General features: G+C 37.6%; 1 protein-coding gene across 14 annotated transcripts in view; it reads left to right on the top strand.

Moving 5' to 3' along the window:
• Nucleotides 1-15,693, top strand: part of RGS22 (regulator of G protein signaling 22) — a 162,059-nt gene extending 146,366 nt beyond the window's left edge. For all 14 annotated transcript variants that reach the window (XM_072774009.1, XM_072774020.1, XM_072774012.1 and 11 more), the window contains one exon: nt 15,593-15,693. In XM_072774009.1, coding sequence (XP_072630110.1) covers nt 15,593-15,678 — 86 coding nt within the window. In that variant the 3' untranslated portion in view covers nt 15,679-15,693. The remainder of the gene's footprint in view (nt 1-15,592) is intronic.
• The last annotated feature ends 7,145 nt before the right edge of the window (nt 15,694-22,838 follow it).

Below are 22,838 nucleotides of genomic sequence, written 5' to 3'. Positions count from 1 at the left end.
CTGGGTGGCGCAGCGGTTTGGCTCCTGCCTTTGGCCCAGGGCACGATCCTGGAGACCCGGGATCGAATCCCACGTCGGGCTCCCGGTGCATGGAGCCTGCTTCTCCCTCTGCCTATGTCTCTGCCTCTCTCTCTCTCTCTCTCTGTGTGACTATCATAAATAAACTGAAACTTTTGAAAGAAAACAGGAAAAAATCTTCAAGACCTTGGGTTGGGCAAATAATTCCTCAATATAAAATCAACTACATAATAGATTCACAAATGAAAAAAATAAATAGCACTTCATAAAATTATAAAACTTTTGTACTTCAAAAGATCCCATTAGGATGGGCAGCCCAGGTGGCTCAGAGGTTTAGCGCCACCTGCAGCCCGGGGTGTGATCCTGGAGATCCAGGATCGAGTCCCCCGTCGGGTTCCCTGCATGGGCCTGCTTCTCCCTCTGCCTATGTCTCTCCTCTAGCTCTGTGTCTCTCATGAATAAATAAATAAAATCCTAAAAAAAAAAAAAAAAAAAGATAGGAAAATGAAAAAACAGACCAAGGAACCAAGGACTAGAAGGAAATGTTTGCAGATCATGTATCTGCCAAAGGACTGATGTCTAGAATATATAAATAATTCTTACAATTCAGTGAGAAGACCACCCTGTGACTCTAAAGAAATCTGTCAGTTCCTTAAAAAGTTGAATATATACTTACTATACCCCTTAGCAATTTGACTCCTAGGAATCTACCCAAGAGAAACAAAAACATTTCCACACAAAAATTTGCATGCTTAAAAAAATTTGCATGCTTCAATTCATAGCATTATTCATAATAGCCAGACTGTTAATAACTACACAAAAATCAGTCAACTAGTGAACAGATAGTGAAATGCTGCCCATGTATACAATGAAATACTACCCAGCAACAAAAAGAACAAACTACTGATACATGCTGCAACATACATGAACCTCAAAAACATTATGCTAAGTGAAAGAAGACAGACCAATAGCACTTGTTATATTATTCCATTCATGAAAAATTTCCAGAAAAGGCAAATTTGTAGAGACAGAAATTAGATTAGTGGTTGCTTGGGGCTGAGGACGGAAACAGGGATTAACCGTGTATAAATGGGCATAAGTTATCTCTCTGGGGAGGCGGAAATGTTCTAAAAGTGGACTGTGGTGATGATTGCAATATTCAATAGAATTATTATGAAATCATTGTATCTTAAAATGAGTGAATATTATGGTATATAAATTATACCTTCATAAAGTGATGTACAAAAAATTACTGCATTACTCAATTGCACACATCAAAGAAATGAATGTATGCGTATTTTCATTTATATTTAAAGTGTTTGCTGGTATCATCAAAGGACTATTAAGATGATTCCCTTTCTTTTTTTTTAATATTTTATTTATTTATTCATGAGAGACACAGAGGAGGAGGCAGAGACATAGGCAGAGAGAGAAGCAGTCTTCCTGAGGGGATCCTGCTGCAGGACTCAATCCCAGGACCCTGGGATCATGACCTGAGCTGAAGGCAGACGCTCAACCACTGAGCCACCCAGGTGCCCAATGATTCCCTTTCCTATAGGAAAAAGACCATAGGCCTTAGCATCAAGTACAGGTCTCTCTATTATTTCCTTATCATGTCTATCGTCTCTCCTTGCATGCAGTAAAACCAGAGAATCTGCACATTTTTGGTCTCAAGTCCCTTTTATACTCCTAAAAATATTAAGGACCCCAGAGATCTTTTGATTATGTGGTCTGTGTCTTTTGATATTTACTGAATTATAAATTAAAACAGAACTTTCAAAAATTTATCAAACATCTTATTTAGATTTATTAAATCATAATAGCATCAATTACACATTTTTATTTTTAAAAACTGTACTTTTGAAACAATACAATTTAAAGAATGGCATTGTTTTACATTTTGGCAAGTCTTTTCCATGTCTGGCTTAATAAATGAATGAATGCTTATAGCTGCTTCTCTTTTTATCTCTTGTATTATGTTGTTTTGGTCAAACTATATAAAGAAAATCTGGCCTGACACAAATATGTAGTTGGAAAAGGGAGGGGTATTTTAATAGTCCTCTCAAATAATTATGGGTATTCTTTTTTTTTTTTTAGGATTTTATTTATCTATTTATTTATTCATGAGAGACACACACACACACAGAAAGGCAGAGACACAGGCAGAGGGAGAGCAGACTTCATGCAGGGAGCCTGGCGTGGGACTCGATCCCGGGTCTCCAGGATCAGGCCCTGGGCTGAAGGTGGAGCTAAACTGCTGAGCCACCCAGGCTGACCCTATGGGTCTTCTTTATACCATAGCAACACTTGAGAAACTGGTAGTCTTAAAGGTTAGTTGCCATATAGAATCTGAAATCATATCAATACTTTCAGTATTTGGCTACATGAAAATCCATTGGTCTGTGTTGCTCTTTGAGTGGATCTTTATTCATGTATAATTTTGTAACCTCATGCACTTGTCTCTGGGAAAAAAAAAAACGAGTTATACAGATGATCCAAATGTTGACATTTTGTTGTACAATATCAAAAATCACCCATCTCAGCAGAAAAATCTTTAAGCATCATAAAGCTGTCAAACAAGGGTAGAATATTTCAGGAATTCAAATTTCCATTTATAGGTTTGTAATTTATTATCAGAAAAAATATCGCCTGTTGTTTTTCCTGAAGTAACAGTTTTTCTTTGTACATTTTTTAGAGAATACCTGCCAAATGAATATAATTTGTTATGTTAGTTTTTTCAAATGAAAATGAGGTTCCAAGAAAAAGTGGCTAGGTCAGCTGGCAACTCAAACAACTGCACAAGTTCTTTTTCTGGAGATAAACTTTATATACTTTGGTATGCAGCAGGCATGCTTTTTGTTTACTTCCCTATTTCATCAATTAGAATATTTAAAAGATGTGTGCTGGAGGGTCAACATTTAGTGAAGTTAATACTTTTGGACATTTTTTTCCCAAGATTTTAAATTTTTTTTAAAGATTTTATTTATTTATTCATGAGACACACACACACACAGAGAGAGAGAGAGAGAGAGAGAGAGTGGCAGAGACACAGGCAGAGGGAGAAGCACACTCCATGTGGGGAGCCTGACGTGGAACTCAATCCTGGATCTCCAGGATCACGCCCTGGGCTGAAGGCGGTGCTAAACCACTGAGCCACCCTAGCTGCCCAAAATTTTTAAATTTATTTGAGAGAGAGAGAGCATGGAAGCAGGGGGAGGGGCAAAGGTGAGGGAGAGAATCTCAAGCAGACTCCCTGCTGAACACAGGGCTCAATCTCACCACCTTGAGGTCATGACCACCAAAATCAAGAGTTGGTTGCATAACTAACTGAATCACCCAGGTGCCCAATTTTGGACACTCCTAAGTAAAACTTATTTTTCCTTTAAATGTGAAAAATGTCATCATTTTGGTGCTACCTCCTTGATACATAGAAAAAGGTCAGCAGTCTCACCCACTATTGAATTAGCATCTTCAGTATAAATATTAACACAGTTTAAAAGGCACATAACATCTTAGTATTATTATGAAAATGTGTTTGACTTCATGGACCCCTTGAAAGAGGAGTCTACAGACACACTTTGAAAACCACTGAACATATTACTTAAAACTCACAAATAGGTCATGGCAGTTTCATACTTGTTCTGTCTGCCTGGGAATACCTTCCCTTTCCCACCTGCAAAACACTACTCATTTAAAAAAATTTTTAATTTAAATTAAATTTAGTTAACCTATAGTGCATTATTAGTTTCAGGGGGTAGAATTTAGTGATTTATCCATTGCAAATAACACCCAGTGCTCATCACATCAAGTGCCCTCCTTAATGCCCATCATCCACTTACCCCATCCCCTACTTACTTCCCCTCCAGCAACCCTCAGTTTGTTCTCTATGTTAAGAGTCTCTTATGATTTGCTTTCCTCTCTATTTTTATATTATTTTATTTTTCCTTCTCTTCCTCTATGTTTATTTGTATTGTTTCTTAAATTCTACATATGAGTGAAATCATATGGCATTTGTCTTTCTCTGGCTGACATATTTTGCATAAAACTCTAGTTCAATCCATGTCTTTGCAAATGGCAAGATTTCATTCTTTATGATGGCTGAATAATTTTCCATTGATATACACCACTTCTTCTTTATCCATTCATCTGTTGATGGACATCTGGGCTCTTTCCATAGTTGTCTATCGTGGACATTGCTGCTGTAAACCTTGGGGTGCATGTGACCCTTTGAATCACTATTTATGTATCCTTTGGATAAATATCTAGTAGTGTAATTGAATAATTTACTAGTGTAAATATCTAGTAGTGTATCTAGTGAATCATGGGCCTACTCACTTTTCAAAGGCCCAATTCAAACATTAAAGCTTTCTCTGACCCTGTCCCTCCCCCACACACAACTCAACTGAGTTGATCTTTTTATTTTTTGTTTTGTGTATATTGTGCATATCTTTCTATGGTACTTATCAATTGTGTTGCACTTTTTGTTTTCATGTCATATGCATATTCTTAGAACTTACTAGGCAGTCATAACTGAGGCTGAAATTTTGTAATTGCCTACCAGAAATCAAGGTTATGGCTTTCTTTTTACTCTTGTGGGTTATTTTCTACTGTCTAAATACAATAGCACTGCCATCACGTTACTCTGCACTTGCATGTGTGGCACACCCTATTCTTATATAATTGTGGTTCTTGGTTAGGTGTCCTTATTTGTTAATTATTCACATACACATTCTGTAAATAAACATAAACCCACCTATTCAATTCCTATCACGAGTATTGCAAGCACATATATTTTTAATCAAATTTGTTATCTTCAATACCCTTTTTAAAAAAGATTTTATTTATTTGTTCATGAAAGACACAGAGAGAGAGGGGTAGAGACATAGGCAGAGGGAGAAGCGGGCTCCCTGCAAGGAGCCCGATGCGGAACTCAGGACTCGATCCTGGATCCTGGGATCACGCCCTGAGCCGAAGGCAGATGCTCAACCACTGAGCCACCTAGGCATCCCAATTACCCTTCTTTTTAAGTCAAATTAACATATAATGAATCAAACCTTTCCATTTATCATCAAAAGAAAATAGCTCAAATTTCTTTCAAAGAATAAAAAATAATAATTATGAAAAACTTTTCATAATATAGTGATAACTTATTCCATCTAAGAATTTTAAATTCTTATGTTACCATGTTACCAGATGTTACCAAAAACTCTGTGCATTTTTCAATTTGTGTGCTATTCATTTTAAAGGCTTGTCAGCAGACAAGAAGAATACACTTAATGGATTATGATTCTAATGGAAGAATTTTTTTGTCTATTAGGATTATTACAGGCATGGTCTTCTATGCCCTATGTGTTTGAAGTTCTTATCCTGCCAGAAATATTTTATGTTCAAATCAAGAGAATTATATCTTCTCAGAAAAATATTCTTGCACACAGAAGAGCAATCATCTCATTAACTAGAATGTGAAATGAGACAAATGACAGGACAAAGAAGGAACAAACACATTGTCATACAGGAAGAATGTGCTGGCGTGCAAGAGCTTATGCTGTTAAGACTAATATGTGATATATCAGCAAAATGTAACATACTGTGTAAAAGTTTTTATAAGTGTGCATGTGGGGGGGGAGGTGAATGTGTTTGGAGGATGGCTATTCTTGTTCATAAGTATTCATTATATTTCAGCCTAAGGAGAGTGACGGTTTTAATTCAGATGTAATTCAGCAAAGACCACTGTGTAATCATTATAGCCATCAACAAACTGATTCATGTGCAGTTGGTCCAAAAGTTACAAAAGCTGTTTCTGAGTTCTTGTTTGTACCCACCATTTTAAGATTACATCAGAATTAAAGCATCCAAGACTTGAACTGACTTCAAAGACTAAACTAAGACTTCTAGCTAGTTTAGCTTTTCTCTTTTATTGATTCATGTTTTCCATTTGGCTTCCATATCCTGTTCTAGCTTGATGCCCCTTCTAGAATTTCATTTACAATCTTAACAGCCTTGGTTGGTGAAACACACTAATTAATGTTGTGGTGGAGGCTGAGGATTTTAGCAATCTCATGCCTCCTGCTTGGAAAAATATCTGCTCTTTTTCCACCCATGTCTAGTACCATATTGAACATAGCAAAATGCATCTTAAGTGGAACTCTAAATGTATTTAATCAAAATACATTTAAGGACTGTTTACTCTATTTGCTGCCAATACTATTAATCATGAAGCTCAAACCGTTCAATGCAACAGAAATATGAGATCTACTATTTTTGTAAATAGATCTTTTCTAGAAAAAAGCAAACTAAAAACAGGTCATTTTATGATATTTTTTAAAAGTCCTAAATAATGCTTAAGCCAACAACATTCCAGCTTCATAAAGTGGACAATTCCATGGCTTTGTAAATCCCCTATAAATGTATTAAGCAATACTAATTTTAGGGACAGATTCTAGTTCCACAGGTCTTTGGCCTGCCTGTGAATCCTATACAGATAACCAAGCTCAAATATGCAGCTGTATGCTTGAAGAACTTGAACTGTGATCAATTTTTAAAGGTTTTGGTTAGTACTATTCATCATATTTTAATTGAATAAACCTAAAATTAGTTGTATTAATTTGCCTACCAAGATTTTAGCAGACGGGCGCCTGGGTGGATTAATTGATTAAGCAGCTGCCTCTTTTTTTCTTTTTTTAAGATTTTATTTATTCATTGATGAGAGACACACACAGAGAGAGGCAGAGACATAGGCAAAGAGAGAGGCAGGCTCCATGCAGGGAGCCCGATGTGGGACTCGATTCCGGGACTCCAGGATCATGCCCCAGGCCGAAGGTAGGCGCCAAACCGCTGAGACACTCAGGGATCCCCATGCTGCTGCCTCTTAATTTTGGCTCAGGTTATGATCTCGCGTCCTGAACCAAGCCCTGTGCAGAGTTCCACACTAGACAGGGAGTCTGGTGAGGATTCTCTGTTTCTCCCTCTTTTTCTGTGCCTCCCTGTGCTCTCTCTCTCTCTCTCACTCTAAAATAACAAATCTTAAAAAAAAAAAAAAAAAAAAAAAGCAACGATGTTAGCAGATCCAGAAGGTATCATATATTTTTGGTTGGTTCTAAGGTGATGTTATCTACATGATGTCTTGTGGTGGTGCTGGAACATGTCAATTCAGTGTTGTGTGTTTTTGTTTTTTTTTTTTGTTTGTTTGTTTTGTTTTTTGTTGTTATTGTTGTTTAGCAGCATGTAAAGTGAGCCTTTTGGTAGGTTTATTTTTTTTTAATTTTTTAAGACTTTTTTTTTAAATTTATGATAGTCACACAGAGAGAGAGAGAGAGAGAGAGAGAGAGAGGCAGAGACACAGGCAGAGGGAGAAGCAGGCTCCATGCACCGGGAGCCCGACGTGGGATTCGATCCCAGGTCTCCAGGATCGCGCCCTGGGCCAAAGGCAGGCGCTAAACCGCTGCGCCACCCAGGGATCCCCTTTTGGTAGGTTTAAAGCCTTTGAAGAAATAATTGGGTGGTTTTATAACCATTGTACTTTGTAGCTCCTGAGGTTACAGTTAAATTTTCAAATCTTGGATTTCTCTAATCCTAGGTAACTGATGACGAGGAAAAATAAGTTTGGAAGGCCAAACTCAGTGAGCCTGGAACATAACACCCTTATTTAGTGGGCTGACTTGGCCATGTAAATTGGCTGCCTGTAAACCAAGAGAGATGGCAAGGATACTTTGTGAATCTGTGCTGTAGATGTAGCAAGCTACACTGCCAAGTTCAAAGCTCTATTTGCCAGGTTACCTTATTCAAATCCTCACATATTTGAAAGCTTTATGTGTCCCTTGAGACCTTCTGATGACTGTGATTCCACGTACTTCCAAGAACCTGGGTATCCAGGATTAACTAATGAAAAGATAATTTATAATGCGTTTACCTTGAGGTTGGTTGGCTATGTTTGTGTTAATATAACCCCTGTGTTTTATCTAATGTGTGTGGTGTGCAGACACAAAGGAATGACAGGTTGGTTCCAAAACAGTTTTAAAAGTATGAGAAAAAAACCTGTATGTGGCTTGCTTAAGGCTGATTTCCTCACAATTTAAAAGTATCTTTCCAAGATAGTATGCTCCGATTTTTCTAACATTTAATTGAAAGTTTATTTTGAAACCTAGAGAAACTTAGTTCAGAAATATATTCCTTGATTTCTACTTTTAAGACACCTATCACAATTCTCAGGTGTTTAACATGTATACCATTTATAGTGATACTTGTGTTTAGATTACTAAAGGAGGAAGAAAGATCCAAAATGATATTGCTTACATTCCTTTTGTAAGGAATATGGCATTCTCATATGAGGTGGATGACAGAGTTGTGATCAGTACTCATAACATCTGAATTCCCTTACTGGAGTGATGATGATATTGGCCATGATGATGATTGCAACATTAAATTGTTATTATGTACCAGCTTCTTCTACATTCCTCACAAGAACTAGAACCATCAGCAAAAATCATTTTAATATAACTGGCATACAAAGAGGCTAAGTCATGCACAGTTACCTGCCAACAGCTTATATCATGAAATCATGAGGACTTCCAGCATGAGGACTTTTTTAGCCTATCTAAGACCAACTCAGATTTGCATCATTATAACATCTAGCCTCAGTGTCAAGGGAGAATCTGAATCCAAGCCTGATAGTAAAAAAATGAGTCTTCTCATTGTCCTTAATAACAGTGTTTATTTCCTAGAAATGGAATATACAATCAAGTAGTAAGTACAAATTTCATACCTCTGTGGCAGGTGGAGTAATCTCTTTAGAAGTATTTGATTTTTCTAAAGTTTGATGTTTGGCTTTGGTTTAGATTCCAATATTTGGCCTAAAGACACTAATTTTAAAGACAATAGTTTCTTTCTCTTCTGTTACAAAATACATTGATAATATAGGGCCTGTGAGTATAACCCGTATTTTTGGTTCATGTAAGACCTGATTAGCCATTTGAACTCCCAAAGTATGAAGTAAGAAAGTCAATCCTTTTTAAATATGGAAGTTATTTTTCAAATGATCTCTGAGATCTACTATAATGGCATGGCAACTTAAATATGTGTGTATATGTGCACATGTGTGTGAGTTTTCATCTAAATACTAATATACAGTATACACTTACGGTATTTTTCATGGGTGATGACCATATGCATGCCACCTAGCTCCTTTTTACTTGTTAAAATGATCCTATTACGTGCTTTCAGGCTAGGCTAGGCTATACTATTGTAATAAAGCCTGAAATCTCAGTGGCTTAAAATCAGAAAATTTGTTGTTGTTGTTGTTGTTGTTATTGTTGTTGTTTGCTTGTTTACCAATCTCAGTCTCAGTGGGGCAGTCAGCCTTCCTTCAGAGCTCTCCTTCAAGTACTGACTCTGATTTCTAAGCTCCTTCCATCTTGCAATGTGGTCATCTTAAAAGTGTAACCTCCAGGGCAGCTGTGAAAGGGGAAGAGAGATTGAGGCTTTTACAGACATCATAGTTAAGCTGCTGAGAACCAATGGCAATGGGAAAACCTTAAAAGCACCCAGAGAAAAAAACATGATACATTTAGAAGTAAACAGTAGGGGATCCCTGGGTGGCTCAGCGGTTTAGCATCTGCCTTCAGGCCAGGGCATGATCCTGGAGACCTGGGATCAAGTCCCACATCGGGCTCCCTGCGTGGAGCCTGCTTCTCCCTCTGCCTGTGTCTCTGCCTCTTTCTGTCTCTCATGAATAAATAAATAAATAAATAAATAAATTAATTAATTAATTAATATTTTTTAAAAAAGAAGTACAACAGTAAAAATGATGGCTGACTTTTTTAAAAATTAAATTCAATTTGCCAACATATAGTGCTCATGAACACCCAGTGCTCATCCCATCAAATAGATGGCTGACTTTTTCTCAGAAACAATGGAAGCCAGTTGGAATGACATCTTTTAAAGTGATGAAGAATAAAATAATTTGTCATCCTGAAATTTTGAACACAGTGAAAATATCCTCCAAAATTCAAGGCCTTCATTTCACTTTTATCGCAGGCAAGAATTCAACTAGCATGTCAGTGAGGCCAGGGTCAAGGATCTAGCCAGCATGGTTGGTGAAAGCAGAGTTAGGAGATGGCCAATATGGTTGACAGATTGATTACATACAAGGAAACTGACAAATAATATAATGAGGATAATGATCATCATATTTTCAATGTTAATAAAGAAGTAACATACATGGTAACTATAAGATACTTATTTCTTATTTACTTTACAGTGGAGAAACATGGCATGTGCCATCTTTTTAATTGTAAAATCTACATAATATAAAATTTACATTTTAAGTGTACAGTTCAGTGGCATTAAGTATATTCACACTGTTGTGCGACTATAACTACTATCTCTAGAGACTTTTCATCTTCCCAAAGTAAAACTATGCACCCATCAAAGAATAAAATCCCATTCCCTGCTTCCCACAGCCCCTAGCAACCATCATTCTACTTTCTATCTTTATGAATATGATGATTCTAGTTACTTCATATGAATGAAATCATACACTGGCTTATTTCTCTTAGCATAATGTCTTCAAGGTTCATTCCTGTAGTAGCCTGTATCAGAATTTCCTTTTTCTTCTTAAGGTTGAATAATATTCAATTATATATAGATGCCACATTTTGTTTATCCATTTATCCATCAATGGACACTTGGGTTGCTTCCATGTTTTATCTATTGTAACTAATTCTGTTATGAATATGTGTACAAATATCTTTTCAAGACCCTTCTTTCAGATCTTTTGGGTATGTACCCAGAAGTAGAATTGCTATATCATATGCTAATTCCATATTTAGTTTTTTGAGGAACTATCACACTCTATAGGGGCTGCACCATTGTATATTCCCACCAGCAGGACACAAGGATTCCAGTTTTTTTCACATCCTCTCCAACACTTGTTATTTTCTGATTTTTGGTTTTGATTTTTGTTTTTACTTTTTGATAATAGCCATCCTAATGGGTATAAAATGGTGTTTTATTGTGGTTTTGATTTGCATTTCCCATTGATTAGTGACACTGAGCATCTTTTCATGTGCCTGTTGGCCATCTGGATATCTTAGAGAAGTATCTATTCACATCCTTTGCCCATTTTTGAATTGGGCTTTTTGCTGTTGTTGCTGTTGTTGAGTTGTAGGAGTTCATTATATATTCTGGATATTAACCTCTTATGAAATAGAGGATTTGCATACTCCTTTATTCTGTTGGTTGCCTCTTTACCCTGTTAATTATATCCTTTAATACAAAATTTTTAAATTTTGATGTACTAATTTATCTAATTTTTGTTGTTGTTTCTTTTGGTGTCATAGCTATGATCCAATGTTATGAAGATTCTCTTATGTTCTCTTCTGAGAGATTTATAGTTTTAGCTCTTACCTTTGGATCTTTTATCCATTTTGAATTCATTTTGAGTATAATATAATGGAAGGATCCAACTTCTTTCTTTTCATGTAAATATCCAATTTCCCAAGAGCATTTGTTGAAAAGACTATCCTTTTCCCATTGAATATTCTTGATATCTTTGTGGAAAATCATTTGACTGTATATGTAAGGGTTTATTTGAGGGCTCTTCATTCTATTGCATTGGTCTACATGTCTGTCCTTATGCCAGTACCATACTGTTCTGATAGGGTAGCTTTGTAACTGAGAAGAGTGAGGCCTCTGACTTTTTCTTCCTTTTTTTTTTTTAAAAAAAGATTTTATTTATTTATTCATGAGAGACACACACGGAGAGAAGCAGAGACACAGGCAGAGGGAGAAGCAGGCTCCACGCAGGGAGCCCAATGTGGAACTTGATCCCAGGACCCGGGATCCATGCCCTGAACTGAAGGCAGATGCTCAAGCGCTGGGCTACCCAGGCATCCCACTTTTTCTTTTTCTTTTTCAAGATTGTTTTGGCTATTTTGGAACACACACCATCGTAACTAAGTAGTAAAACTTAACATTATCAGTAATGTGGACAACTGACATTGTGTGCCCTCTGATAGAGAAAGAAAGGCACAATATCTTTTCTGTTATTCCTACCAAACACACAAGAAAACCTCTCTTGAATAATGAAGATATACCGGACAATCCCCAACTGAATGATTTTCTGCAAAATAAGTGGCATAGATTCTTCAAAAATATCAAGGTCATGAAAAAAAAAACCAGAAATAATCTTCCAGATTAAAGGAAATTAAAGAAACGTGATAATTAAATGCAGTATATGATCCTAGATGAGACTATAGATTTTTAAAGAATATTATCAGGACAATTAGCAAAATGTGAGTGGGATCTATGGATTAGGTGATGATATTTTTCCTGTATTAATTCCCTAAATTTGAGTTCTTACATCCACAACTTACTTTCTTTTTTTTTCACAACTAACTTTCAAATGGGTTAAAACGTTATGCTAGTATGCATATTATGCAAAATTATGTTATGTGTAATATCAAAAATTGTAATATATATAAAGCATATACAGAAACAGAGACACATAAAATGATTAAGCAAATGTAGCAAAATGTTAACAATTAAATGTTAGCAGTTAAAAATAATTCTTGGGAGTTCTTTGTACTATTTTTGCAATTTTCTGTAAGCTTAAAATTAATTCAAAGTAAAAATATTTTTAAAATAGAAAAGTGATGGCCAAATCTAGGCATTTTCAGAAAAACAAAATCTGGGACAATTTGTTGGCACTAGACCTGCACTGCAGGAAATACTTAGGAAGTTCCCAGGGCTGAAAAGAAATGATCCCAGATGGGAGCCTGCATCAGCAGGAAGGAGAACAGTGGAAATGGCAAGATTTCTGAACTGCACTTGCAGACTTGTCATTCAATATGGTGGGTTAAGCATGTATTTAGCTCCTCTTCCTCCAACCCCTAAAGATTACTGTAAAAGATAAAGTTATGAACTCACAAAAATAAATAGAATGCATCTGTTGATCAGAGGTTACAAGGAATTTTTGGAGACCAAAGTGCTTAATAGAGTAAGTATTGATTGAGGCAGGGAGGAGGAACCCCCACTTAAAGGAATGCATGGTAGTTGTAGTAATTGAGGAGACTATACAGACACCCCTTAGAAGCTTGGAGGGCTTAGAACTCAGAAGTGTCAGGTCTGTAGAGATAGCAGAATATGGGGCTGAAAACAAAGGAGTTACTGGAAAGTCTGTAGGTAAGATATTCAACACGTACGCATCTCTGCAGAGAATGCCTTGCTCAGTCCAAGCAGTGAAAGAGAGACAGAGAAAGAAAGAGTGAGAGGAAGACATTGATGGGTTAATTCATTGATTCAGTTTCAAAAGAAATGGAAAGATACCCTCCCTTTTTTTTTTTTTTTTTTGCATGTGTTGGGAGAACACTTAAGGTCTAACCTCTTAGCAAATTTCAAGAATATAATACAATACTAATAACCATAGTCACCATACTGTACATTAAATCCCCAGAACTTAGTTATCTCATAACTGAAAGTTTGTACCCTTTAACCAACATCTCCCCATTTCTTCTCACTCACCCTGGCAACCACCATTCTTCTCTCTGTTTCTGTGAGTTTGACCTTTTTAGATACCACATGTAAGTGAGATCATACACTAGCTGTTTTTGTGTGTCTGGCTTATTTCACTTAACATAATGCTGTGTCCTTTCTTATGGCTGTATAATATTCCATTGTCTATAATTTCACAATGTACACATACATTAAATCAACACATTGTATATCCTTAAAAGACCAAAAAAAATCATTGAACAACCTAAATAAAGACAATTTTTATTTTTCAATAATACCTTAATAAAGTTGGGGGGGACGATTTAAGCAAATTCATAAAACAAAACAAACAAAAGAACCAAAAAAGTAAAGAAATGGAAAAATTATCTCATGAGAGATTGGGCAGTGAGCATGTGAATTAGTGCCTCAGCACACAGCCCTTTCTTGTTCCATTTTATGAGGCCCAAAGCTGAATGGCTGCCCCGTATCTATTTACCTAAAATGATGTCTGCCAGTTGACAAGCCCTGCCACAGACACATAGCTAGCTGATGGTGAACTTTTATATTGCCCCACCCCATTGTTAAGTATGGAGGGGAAACCAAAGTCTTCAGAGACAGAACTATGTAATATTAAACAAAACAAAACAAAAACTAATCCCTAGGAGTTGACTTCATGGAAGAAATATTAAAAATTATAATTAGTGTCCTCATATATATTTTTTGAGAGAAATCAAGAGAGGAGAAAAAGAGAGAGAAGGGAATGGAGGGGAGGGGAGGGAAGGGGAAGGGAGGAGAGGGGAGGGGAGGAGAGGGGAGAGACAGGAGAAAGAGTTTTTAGAAAACAAAAGAAGTACAAGCAATGTCTCAAACTGGTATCTATACATTAATGTTCATAGCAGCATTGTTCAGCATTTTTTTATCAAAAAAAGATAAAGTTTCGGAAATTGCATAACAATATGAATATACTTAACACTTTTGAACTGTATATTTAAAATGGCTAAGATGGTCAGTTTTATGTTCGTGTATTTTACCATAATTTTAAAATTTTAAAAAATTTTAAAAATTTAAAAACCAATACTTTAAAAAAACCCTTGAGAGCAGAATCAACCCCCACCCCAAAGTACAGATTATAGGACTCATTATAGGACTCAGATTATAGGTGGCTCAATGGTTGAGCATATGTCTTTTGCTCTGGTCGTGATCCTGGGATCCCAGGATCAAGTCCCATATTGGGGTCCCTGCACGGAGCCTGCTTCTCCCTCTTTCTATGTCTGGGCCTCTCTCTGTGTGTCTCATTAATAAATAAATAAAATTATTTAAAAATTAAATTAAATTTAAAACTTAAAAAACAACAACAACAAAGTACAGATTATAACATTTGGGAGACAGAAAATAAAACAAAGGTTTTTGAACCCTATTTGAAAAAAGCTATGGGGCACCTGGGTGACTCAGTGGTTGAGTGATTCTGGGGTCCCAGGATCAAGTCTCACATCAGGCTCGCTGCAAGAAGCCTGCTTCTCCCTCTGCCTGTGTCTCTGTCTCTGTCTCTCTCTCTATCTCTCATGAATAAATAAATAAAATCTTAAAAAAGGAAAAAGAAAAAAGCTTCAACACAGACATGGAATCATGTGTTACACCTTTCAAAAAACAGTGATGTCAATTCAAGAATTAACATAAAGGCCCAATTTCTTGAATAAGATGACCAACAATAACTGCAAACTTACAGGGATCAGGGTTACATTTCATAGGCCATGACCTTTATTTATTTATTTTTAAGATTTTATCCATTCACCCATAAGAGACACACAGAGAGAGAGAGAGAGAGAGAGAGAGAGAGAGAGAGAGAGAGAGAGAGAGAGAGACAGGCAGAGGGAAGGGGAGAAGCACGCTCCATGCAGGGAGCCCGACTTGGGACCTGATCCCGGGTCTCCAGGATCACACTAGGCAGCAGGCGGCGCTAAACCGCTGCGCCACCGGGGCTGCCCAGTGAACTTTAAAGTCCACAGTTCTTATTGTACTTTTTGTATCAATAATTTAAAGGGAGAGTTTTAGTAATGGAAACAATAGTATTATTTGTTTTCCACAGCTTCCTGCATTGAAGAAAGGAAGATGGGCCCTTTGGAGACTTTTGCCAGGTCACCACCAGGGAAGAGCTCACTGTATGAGGAGTGAGGTTTCTGCTTTTCTCCAGCATCTGGGGAAGGGGCAGGATACATTGACATTGAGCACTTGGGTCCCAGCAAGATCAGTGATAGCCCGATCTGCTTAATCAGGCTGTTGTTCCTGGTCATATAATGCCCTTATCTAGCATGACTGGGATGCCTTATCCTAAATAGTGTTAATATTTCCTCTTGGAAGAAGAAACTTTTTTATTTTATCTTTTAGATTTCTTTCACCAGCAATTTCAAGAGCAAACACTTGGAATATCCTTGGTTACCACTAATGGGTAAGAAGCTAAACTTGAGAAGCTAAAGTCATACAATATGGAGAAGGGGGCGGATAAGAGCATTTAACTCATGAGTTGAGACATGTATTTTTCATATCTATTAGTAACCAGTACTGGTAGCTGAAAAGGTGTTATCGGGAGATGCAGGGGAAGGGTAGTAAGTAGATATAAGTGAGCTCAATGCTCTTCTATTAAAGGAGGAATAGATAATAACTTATATCAGAATTTTGATAGCATGTTATTTATGCTTTCACATGATAGCATATGATTGCATGATGGCGTATTTTCATAAATGTGAAGATAATCAACTGAAGAGATGGGTAAAAGTAGTTGCTTCTGAAGACTGGGTTGACAGTGGGGGCATATCAAGAGAGGACTGCAGCTTTTCATCATAAACCCACCTGCAGTATTTTATTTCATAACCATGAGCATGGATTAGTTTCATTATAATTAAGTGGCTCTGGGCGAGAAACTGGAAAGCCAGACGAGCAGACTAGAACCTGCTCTTTCACTTCTAAGAGCTTGAGCTTGATCTGCAGGCTATGAGATGGCATTGGCAAACTTAATATGAGGACGAAGTGATCAGTTGTGTAGGAGTCAGTGATGAGGGCTCCCTCAGACAAGGAGGAGGACCCTATAACCCTGTAACTCTTCCTTCTCCCCATTTCTCCCTATCTTCCCTCCTTTCCCTTCCTTTCCTTCAATAATTATGAGTGCCTCCTCATAATTGCCAGAAACTTTAGTGCCTTACAATTATTGATCAGAGTCAGTATTCCCTGAGGTGTGGGGCAACTTCACTGCAAGATTATTTTAATGGGTATTTGGTCATTGTATTAGTAAACAGAACAAAAAGCATACCTTATCTTGTAGACATATATAAAATGAGATATTTGCAGATAAAATTATGTGATATAGGGAATTTTCTCCAGAGTAATCAATGAGGGGAGGGGATAGGGGATGAGATGAAACAAAGGGGTGTCCTGAGTTGACCACTGTTGAAGGTAGGTGATAGCATCTTTCATTGTACTATCCTGTCAACTTCATATATATTTGAAGTTTTCTTTTTTTTTAATTTCTTTATTTATTTATGATAGTCACAGAGAGAGACACAGAGAGAGAGAGAGGCAGAGACACAGGCAGAGGGAGAAGCAGGCTCCATGCACCGGGAGCCCGACATGGGATTCGATCCCAGGTCTCCAGGATCGCGCTCTGGGCCAAAGGCAGGCACCAAACCGCTGCGCCACCCAGGGATCCCCTATTTGAAGTTTTCTGCATTGAAAGTCTTAAAACATATTGAATCATACCATGGAGAAATCAATCCCTTTTCAATACTCCTTCAATTCATCTGATTAGTCAAAGAGAAAGTCTCTAATCCTTTGTACAGTCAGATTCAGAGCCTTCAATCAGACAACAATGAAATGATTTGGTTCTCAAGTTATCCTGGCTTATGTTCTGTGGTGATATTAAATTTATATAGAATTTACTTAAAAATCATAATATAAAAAATATATATAAAAAATCATAATATATAATTTATAATATAAAAATTTTAAATAAGCATCTCAGCAGGTATGAATTTTACACACAGTGCTCTCGTATGTGGAAGTTTCATTTTATCTCCCTATGATTGAAATCACATTAGCCTTGGGCTCTGTTTTTCCCTCAGCAACAGAAAGGATGTCAGTTAACCCCAATTTAAAACTCAATCTTTTTGGGGTCAGTACTCTTTTCCTTCTCCCTGGAGTGACTTCTATTCTGGCATCAGGGATGAACTGGGTGCCTGGTCTGCTCTGTTCACCAGGGTGCAATACTGTCTCATTAAGTCTTGGCACTGCCTGGCACCAGGTCCTGAGGCCTATTTTTTATCCTTCTCACCCATCTTCTGGTTCCTTGGGGCCCAGAGCTCAATCTCAGAACAAATCCTCCCCTTGAGTCCATAGGAACTGTTAGGATATTTTCTACAGCATTGTTAATTGGAATGTAGTCTGTGGGTCAGCAACATCCATATCATCTGAAAGTTTGCTGGAAATGCAATGGCCCCAGATCCACTGAATCCAACCCTGCCCGCACATTAAAGTTTAAGAAATGCTGCTTTATAGCACCTGCTAGAATTATCCTGAACCCCCTCTATGCCACTCATGAAGTATCAAGCTCCAGTTATGTCTTCCTTATTCTCCTACTCTCATCTCATTTTATTTCCCTTTGAGAATCCTGCATATTTTGGACTTAATTGCTTAAAATCCACTCTCTTAATATCCTTCTTCCTATTGGACTTTGTTGTTGATTCTTTAAAATTTTCGTTTCCCCTAGAAAGCTCACACTAATCAAAAGCTGTGGCTTTTAGGACTAGCCTGGGAGGTTTAAAATAACCTCAGCTAGTTGATGGCCCTGAGGACAGTGTGGATAAAAAGGTCTTTCTTCCAGGTGAATGGAGGAGGTGTGGACAATGGGAAAGTCCAAGCTAGCATTTCCAAATATTAATGGCTGTATCTATTTTTAAAAAGGAGCCAATTTAAAAAACATTAAGTAATAGTGTTGGAGTGTGCAGATAGTCAAAACTTGGGAAGCTGTCTTAGGCTTCAGGCACATTAAAATCTTCTTTCTGGGGATCCCTGGGTGGTGCAGCGGTTTGGCGCCTGCCTTTGGCCCAGGGCGCGATCCTGGAGACCCGGGATCGAGTCCCACGTTGGGCTCCCGGTGCATGGAGCCTGCTTCTCCCTCTGCCTGTATCTCTGCCTCTCTCTCTCTCTCTCTCTCTCTCTCTCTGTGACTATCATAAATAAATAAAAATTTTTAAAAATACAATAAAATAAAATCTTCTTTCCTGGAGCTGCACCCATCTTTACTTCTCCTGAGTCAGTCTTTCCAGAGGGCAGAAGGAAAAGCACAGACAATTGATATACTGAACTTAAAGCTACTAATAATGAGAATAGCCATTCTCATTAAAGAGATAGAAAGCTTAGAGGACAGTGTTTTGGTGTTGAGGGTGGGAAATTCTGGGAGTTCCCCAAATTTGGGACCAAGTCAAATTTATCTTTGCTTCCACAGATACTGCCACAAAGTCTGGCCCATAGTAGCCTCAGTAAATATTTGTGGAATGAGCACCTTAGACTGAGAGAAGCAATTTTTATATTTTAAGGTTATTTAGATAAATGTGGGGTGTGGCCTGATTCCACTTAACATGGAAAAGCCTAGCAGGAATGAGAGGACCAAAAAGTGAAAAATAAAAGAAAGCAAACATTTTAAAATAAAAAATATATGTAGGAATAAGCTCAACATGGCAGAGAGTAGGGAGGCCAAAATGAAATCAGTTTGGTTGTTCAGAGGGCCCTCAGGTGAGTTTGGTGTTTCAAAGCCAATATACAAAAGGAGAAATGAAACGTATGTGATCCAAGTCACATGAAAGAGGAACACTCACCTGAAAGAATAGTGCTGAGAAGACTGATGAGTGTCTGAAGCTTTTGAATAATGCTATAAAGACATTAAGTTGTTTTAAATATCGTATTATAGAAAATATTAAACAATGCTAAAGTAAAAAAAAAAACAATGCTAAAGTAGACAGAGTAATATAATGGACTCCCATGTAACCATGATCCAGCTACAATAATAATCATTTCTACTAGGAGTTACCAAAGGCCAAGTCCAAACCTCTCCCGGTTTTTATAAAGTTGTATTGGAATACAGTTATATTCATTCTTTATATTTTGTCTGTGGCTGCTTTAACAATGACAGAATTGAGTAGTGGCAACAAAGACCTTGACCCACAGCCATGATCTGGCCCTTTATAGAAACAGTTTGCTGATTCCTGATTTATTTCCCTATCTATCAATACCCCCCACTCCCATCCACTTGTCTGCCAAGTCCACTTGTATAATTTTGAAACAAATACTAATCATCGTCTCATTTGATTGGGAAATATTTCAGTATGTATTTCTAAACCATAATGCCATTACCACTCTTAAAAAGATTCCACAATAATTCCTTAACATCATAAATAGCCTATTAATGTTCAAATTTCCAATTACCTCCAGGTCATAAATATTTTCATCTTTTCTCTTTACAGTTTGTTTGTGTCTGGATCCAAAAAGTTCCACACATTGTGATTGGTTGACATGTCCCTGAAGTCCCTTATACTCTACAGGTTTTCCCTGCATTTCTCACTGTGTACCTTTTTTTGCTCCTTGCAATTAATTTTTTTGAAGAAACCAGTTCTGTAGAGATTCCTACAGTCTGGATTCTGCCAATTACATCCTCATGGTAGTGTTTAACAAGTTCCTTTGTCCCTTGTGTTTCCAAAAATTGGTAATTCAATTTAGAGGATTTTTTTTTTAGGTTATTTAGAGAAAACAAAGATTTTATTTGTTTATTCATGAGAGACACAGAGAGAGGCAGAGACACAAGCAGAGGGAGAAGCAGGCCCCCTGCATGGAGCCTGATGTGGGACTCGATCCCAGGACCCTGGGATCAGGACCTGAGCTGAAGGCAGATGCTCAATCACCGAGCCACCCAGGCATTCCTCAAAGGGGTTTTAAAGCTCTTCAATGAGGTAAGACCAGAGGTAAGCCACTGCTTACAGAAGGTAGTATGAAGACAGGATTATTCACTCTTATTTTGCTCTGTTTATCATCATTTTGAGAAGGGTTTTAAAAAGTACAAGCAATTAAAACCCAACATAGGGGCGCCTGGGTGGCTCAGTTGGTTAAGCATCTGCCTTTGGCTCAGGTCATGATCTCAGGGTCCTGGGATTGAGCCCCACGTCCAGCTCCCTGCTTCTTCCTCTCCCTCGACATCTCCCCCTGCTTGTGCTCTCTCTCTGTCAAATAAATAAATGAAATCTTTTAAAAAATAAAATAAAACCCAAAATAGTGGGAGCAAATGATAAGGGAGCAAATGATGTGAGCAAGTAGAGGTGTTATAAAAAGTGTTAACTGGAGTCCCCAAATGTAAGCCCTACAGACATGTAGGAAATGTAACTCTAATTCTCTGTACTTTTCTCTAATTAAACTAATTTTAAGCCCTTATGGCACCAGGCGGTAGAAATTTAACTAATCAGCTGGAACATTCTCCCTATCTGCATAGGCTGACAAGCAAATCCAATTTCAAATCTCAACTTTTGAGTGAAGTCCCCTGGGCCAGGTTAGACATCTCTTCTGTGCTTATTCAGCTCTGGTCCCATAAGCCTGTTTGTTGTTCTGGAACAAACCAACATCATGTCAAATCACTTGCTGTTCTCTTTACAGAGAACACTCTTCTCCCAGATCTTTATGGGGCTCACTTCCTCACATCAGTAGGGATTCTCCTCAAAGGTCACCTCCTCAGAGATGGTGTTCCTGGCCTCCCCCTACAAAGGCAGCACGCCAGCGCGCTGTTTTGTTCTCCACAGCACTTTCCACTGTCAGAGGTTATAGCACGTGTTTGTTTACTGGTGTGCTCTCCATGTCCCATGCAGCAACGTAAACTCCACGAGAGCAAGAATGTTGTTTTTTTTCATGTTGTATCTCTAGTATGTAGAACAGTGCTTGGCACAGAGTTCATGTTTGGTAAATATTTGTTGAATGAATGAATGGTCAGCTTCACACTGGTTTTCCCTCTTCCAAACTTTCTTCTGCATTAACTATTTCTATCTCGTTTTGGTCTGAACTTTATTCCCTTATATAGGGTTTCATTAATCTTCTCCTTAATGAAATTATCAGCTGCTAGAGTACAGAGGCTGGGTTTTACAGTTCCTTACCATCTTCCATAATGGCTGGCACAGGTTGGGGAACATAGTAAGTGCTACATAAATACTTTCTGAATTATAGTGGAAGGATTTAATTTAGTTTATCTTCAAAATGAAGCTTAAAATGTCACATATTGATTAGTTTATCCTTCATATGCAGTAATTTGAATTTTGGGTTTTAAATTCAGGCTTTTTCTAACCCAGAGAAGGTTTAAGGTAAATGTGAGGGGGTGGTGTGCAAATGGGGCCAGGTCTATCCATTTTTCAGGCAGTCATGGGTGAGATGGCCTTTCTGAAAGGTCTGCATGGGCCCCCTGATTTTAAATGTGGCCCAATGTCAGGATGACCATTCAATCCTCCCATGGCTGTGTGCTGTTAGCACAGAGTGACTATCTCCCCAGAGGAGCATCTGGTTGCTAGAGACATCTATGTTTATTGAATCTGATTAGTTCAACACATCCATAAATTAATATCAGCACAAGTTCAAAGTGGGATCCCAAAATAACTACTAAGATACGCTCTTTTTCAAATGAATTAAAATGTTTGGCTTTGCTGTGTTCTCTTAGAAGTTAAAATATGGTATTTCTACCTTCTCTTGATTTGTTTGTTTTTTCTTTCCTGTTCAGTAAACTTTGATTTTCTTTTGCCCTCTCTGTATTCTTTTTTTAAAGTTTATTTATTTAGTGTTAGGGGGTACAGGGGTAGAGGGAGAGAGAGTCAAGCAGACTCTACACAAAGCACAGTGCCAACACACAGGACTAGATCTCACAACCCTGAGATTACAACCTGAGCCCAAACCAAGAGTCCAATGCTTAAACGACTACACCACCCAGGTTCCTCATTCACTCTCTATAGTCTTAATGCAGTTGAGCTTCACATGACTCTTTCACTTAATAGCTTCATTTCATAGAGGGCTTGGTCAGGCCAGAATATCTCTGTGTACAGCATCTGTGATTGATGCCAGCTCAATTCTGGGAAAATTGTTTTTAGTTACTGTTAGCTCTGAAATGGCCAGAAAAGCATCAATACCTGGTACTTAGTTATTGCACAGACCTCATTACTATTAGTCTGAATTATTTTTTTGTTTCCACTGCATTTATTACTAATATAAAAAAATGTTAAAAAGAAAAAAAAATTCATTCTCAGTTCTCTAACGGCTCTCATCCT

Source organism: Canis lupus, chromosome 14 (assembly GCF_048164855.1).
Source record: "Canis lupus baileyi chromosome 14, mCanLup2.hap1, whole genome shotgun sequence".
NCBI lineage: Eukaryota > Metazoa > Chordata > Mammalia > Carnivora > Canidae > Canis > Canis lupus.
This window is presented reverse-complemented; position numbering and strand designations above follow the sequence as displayed.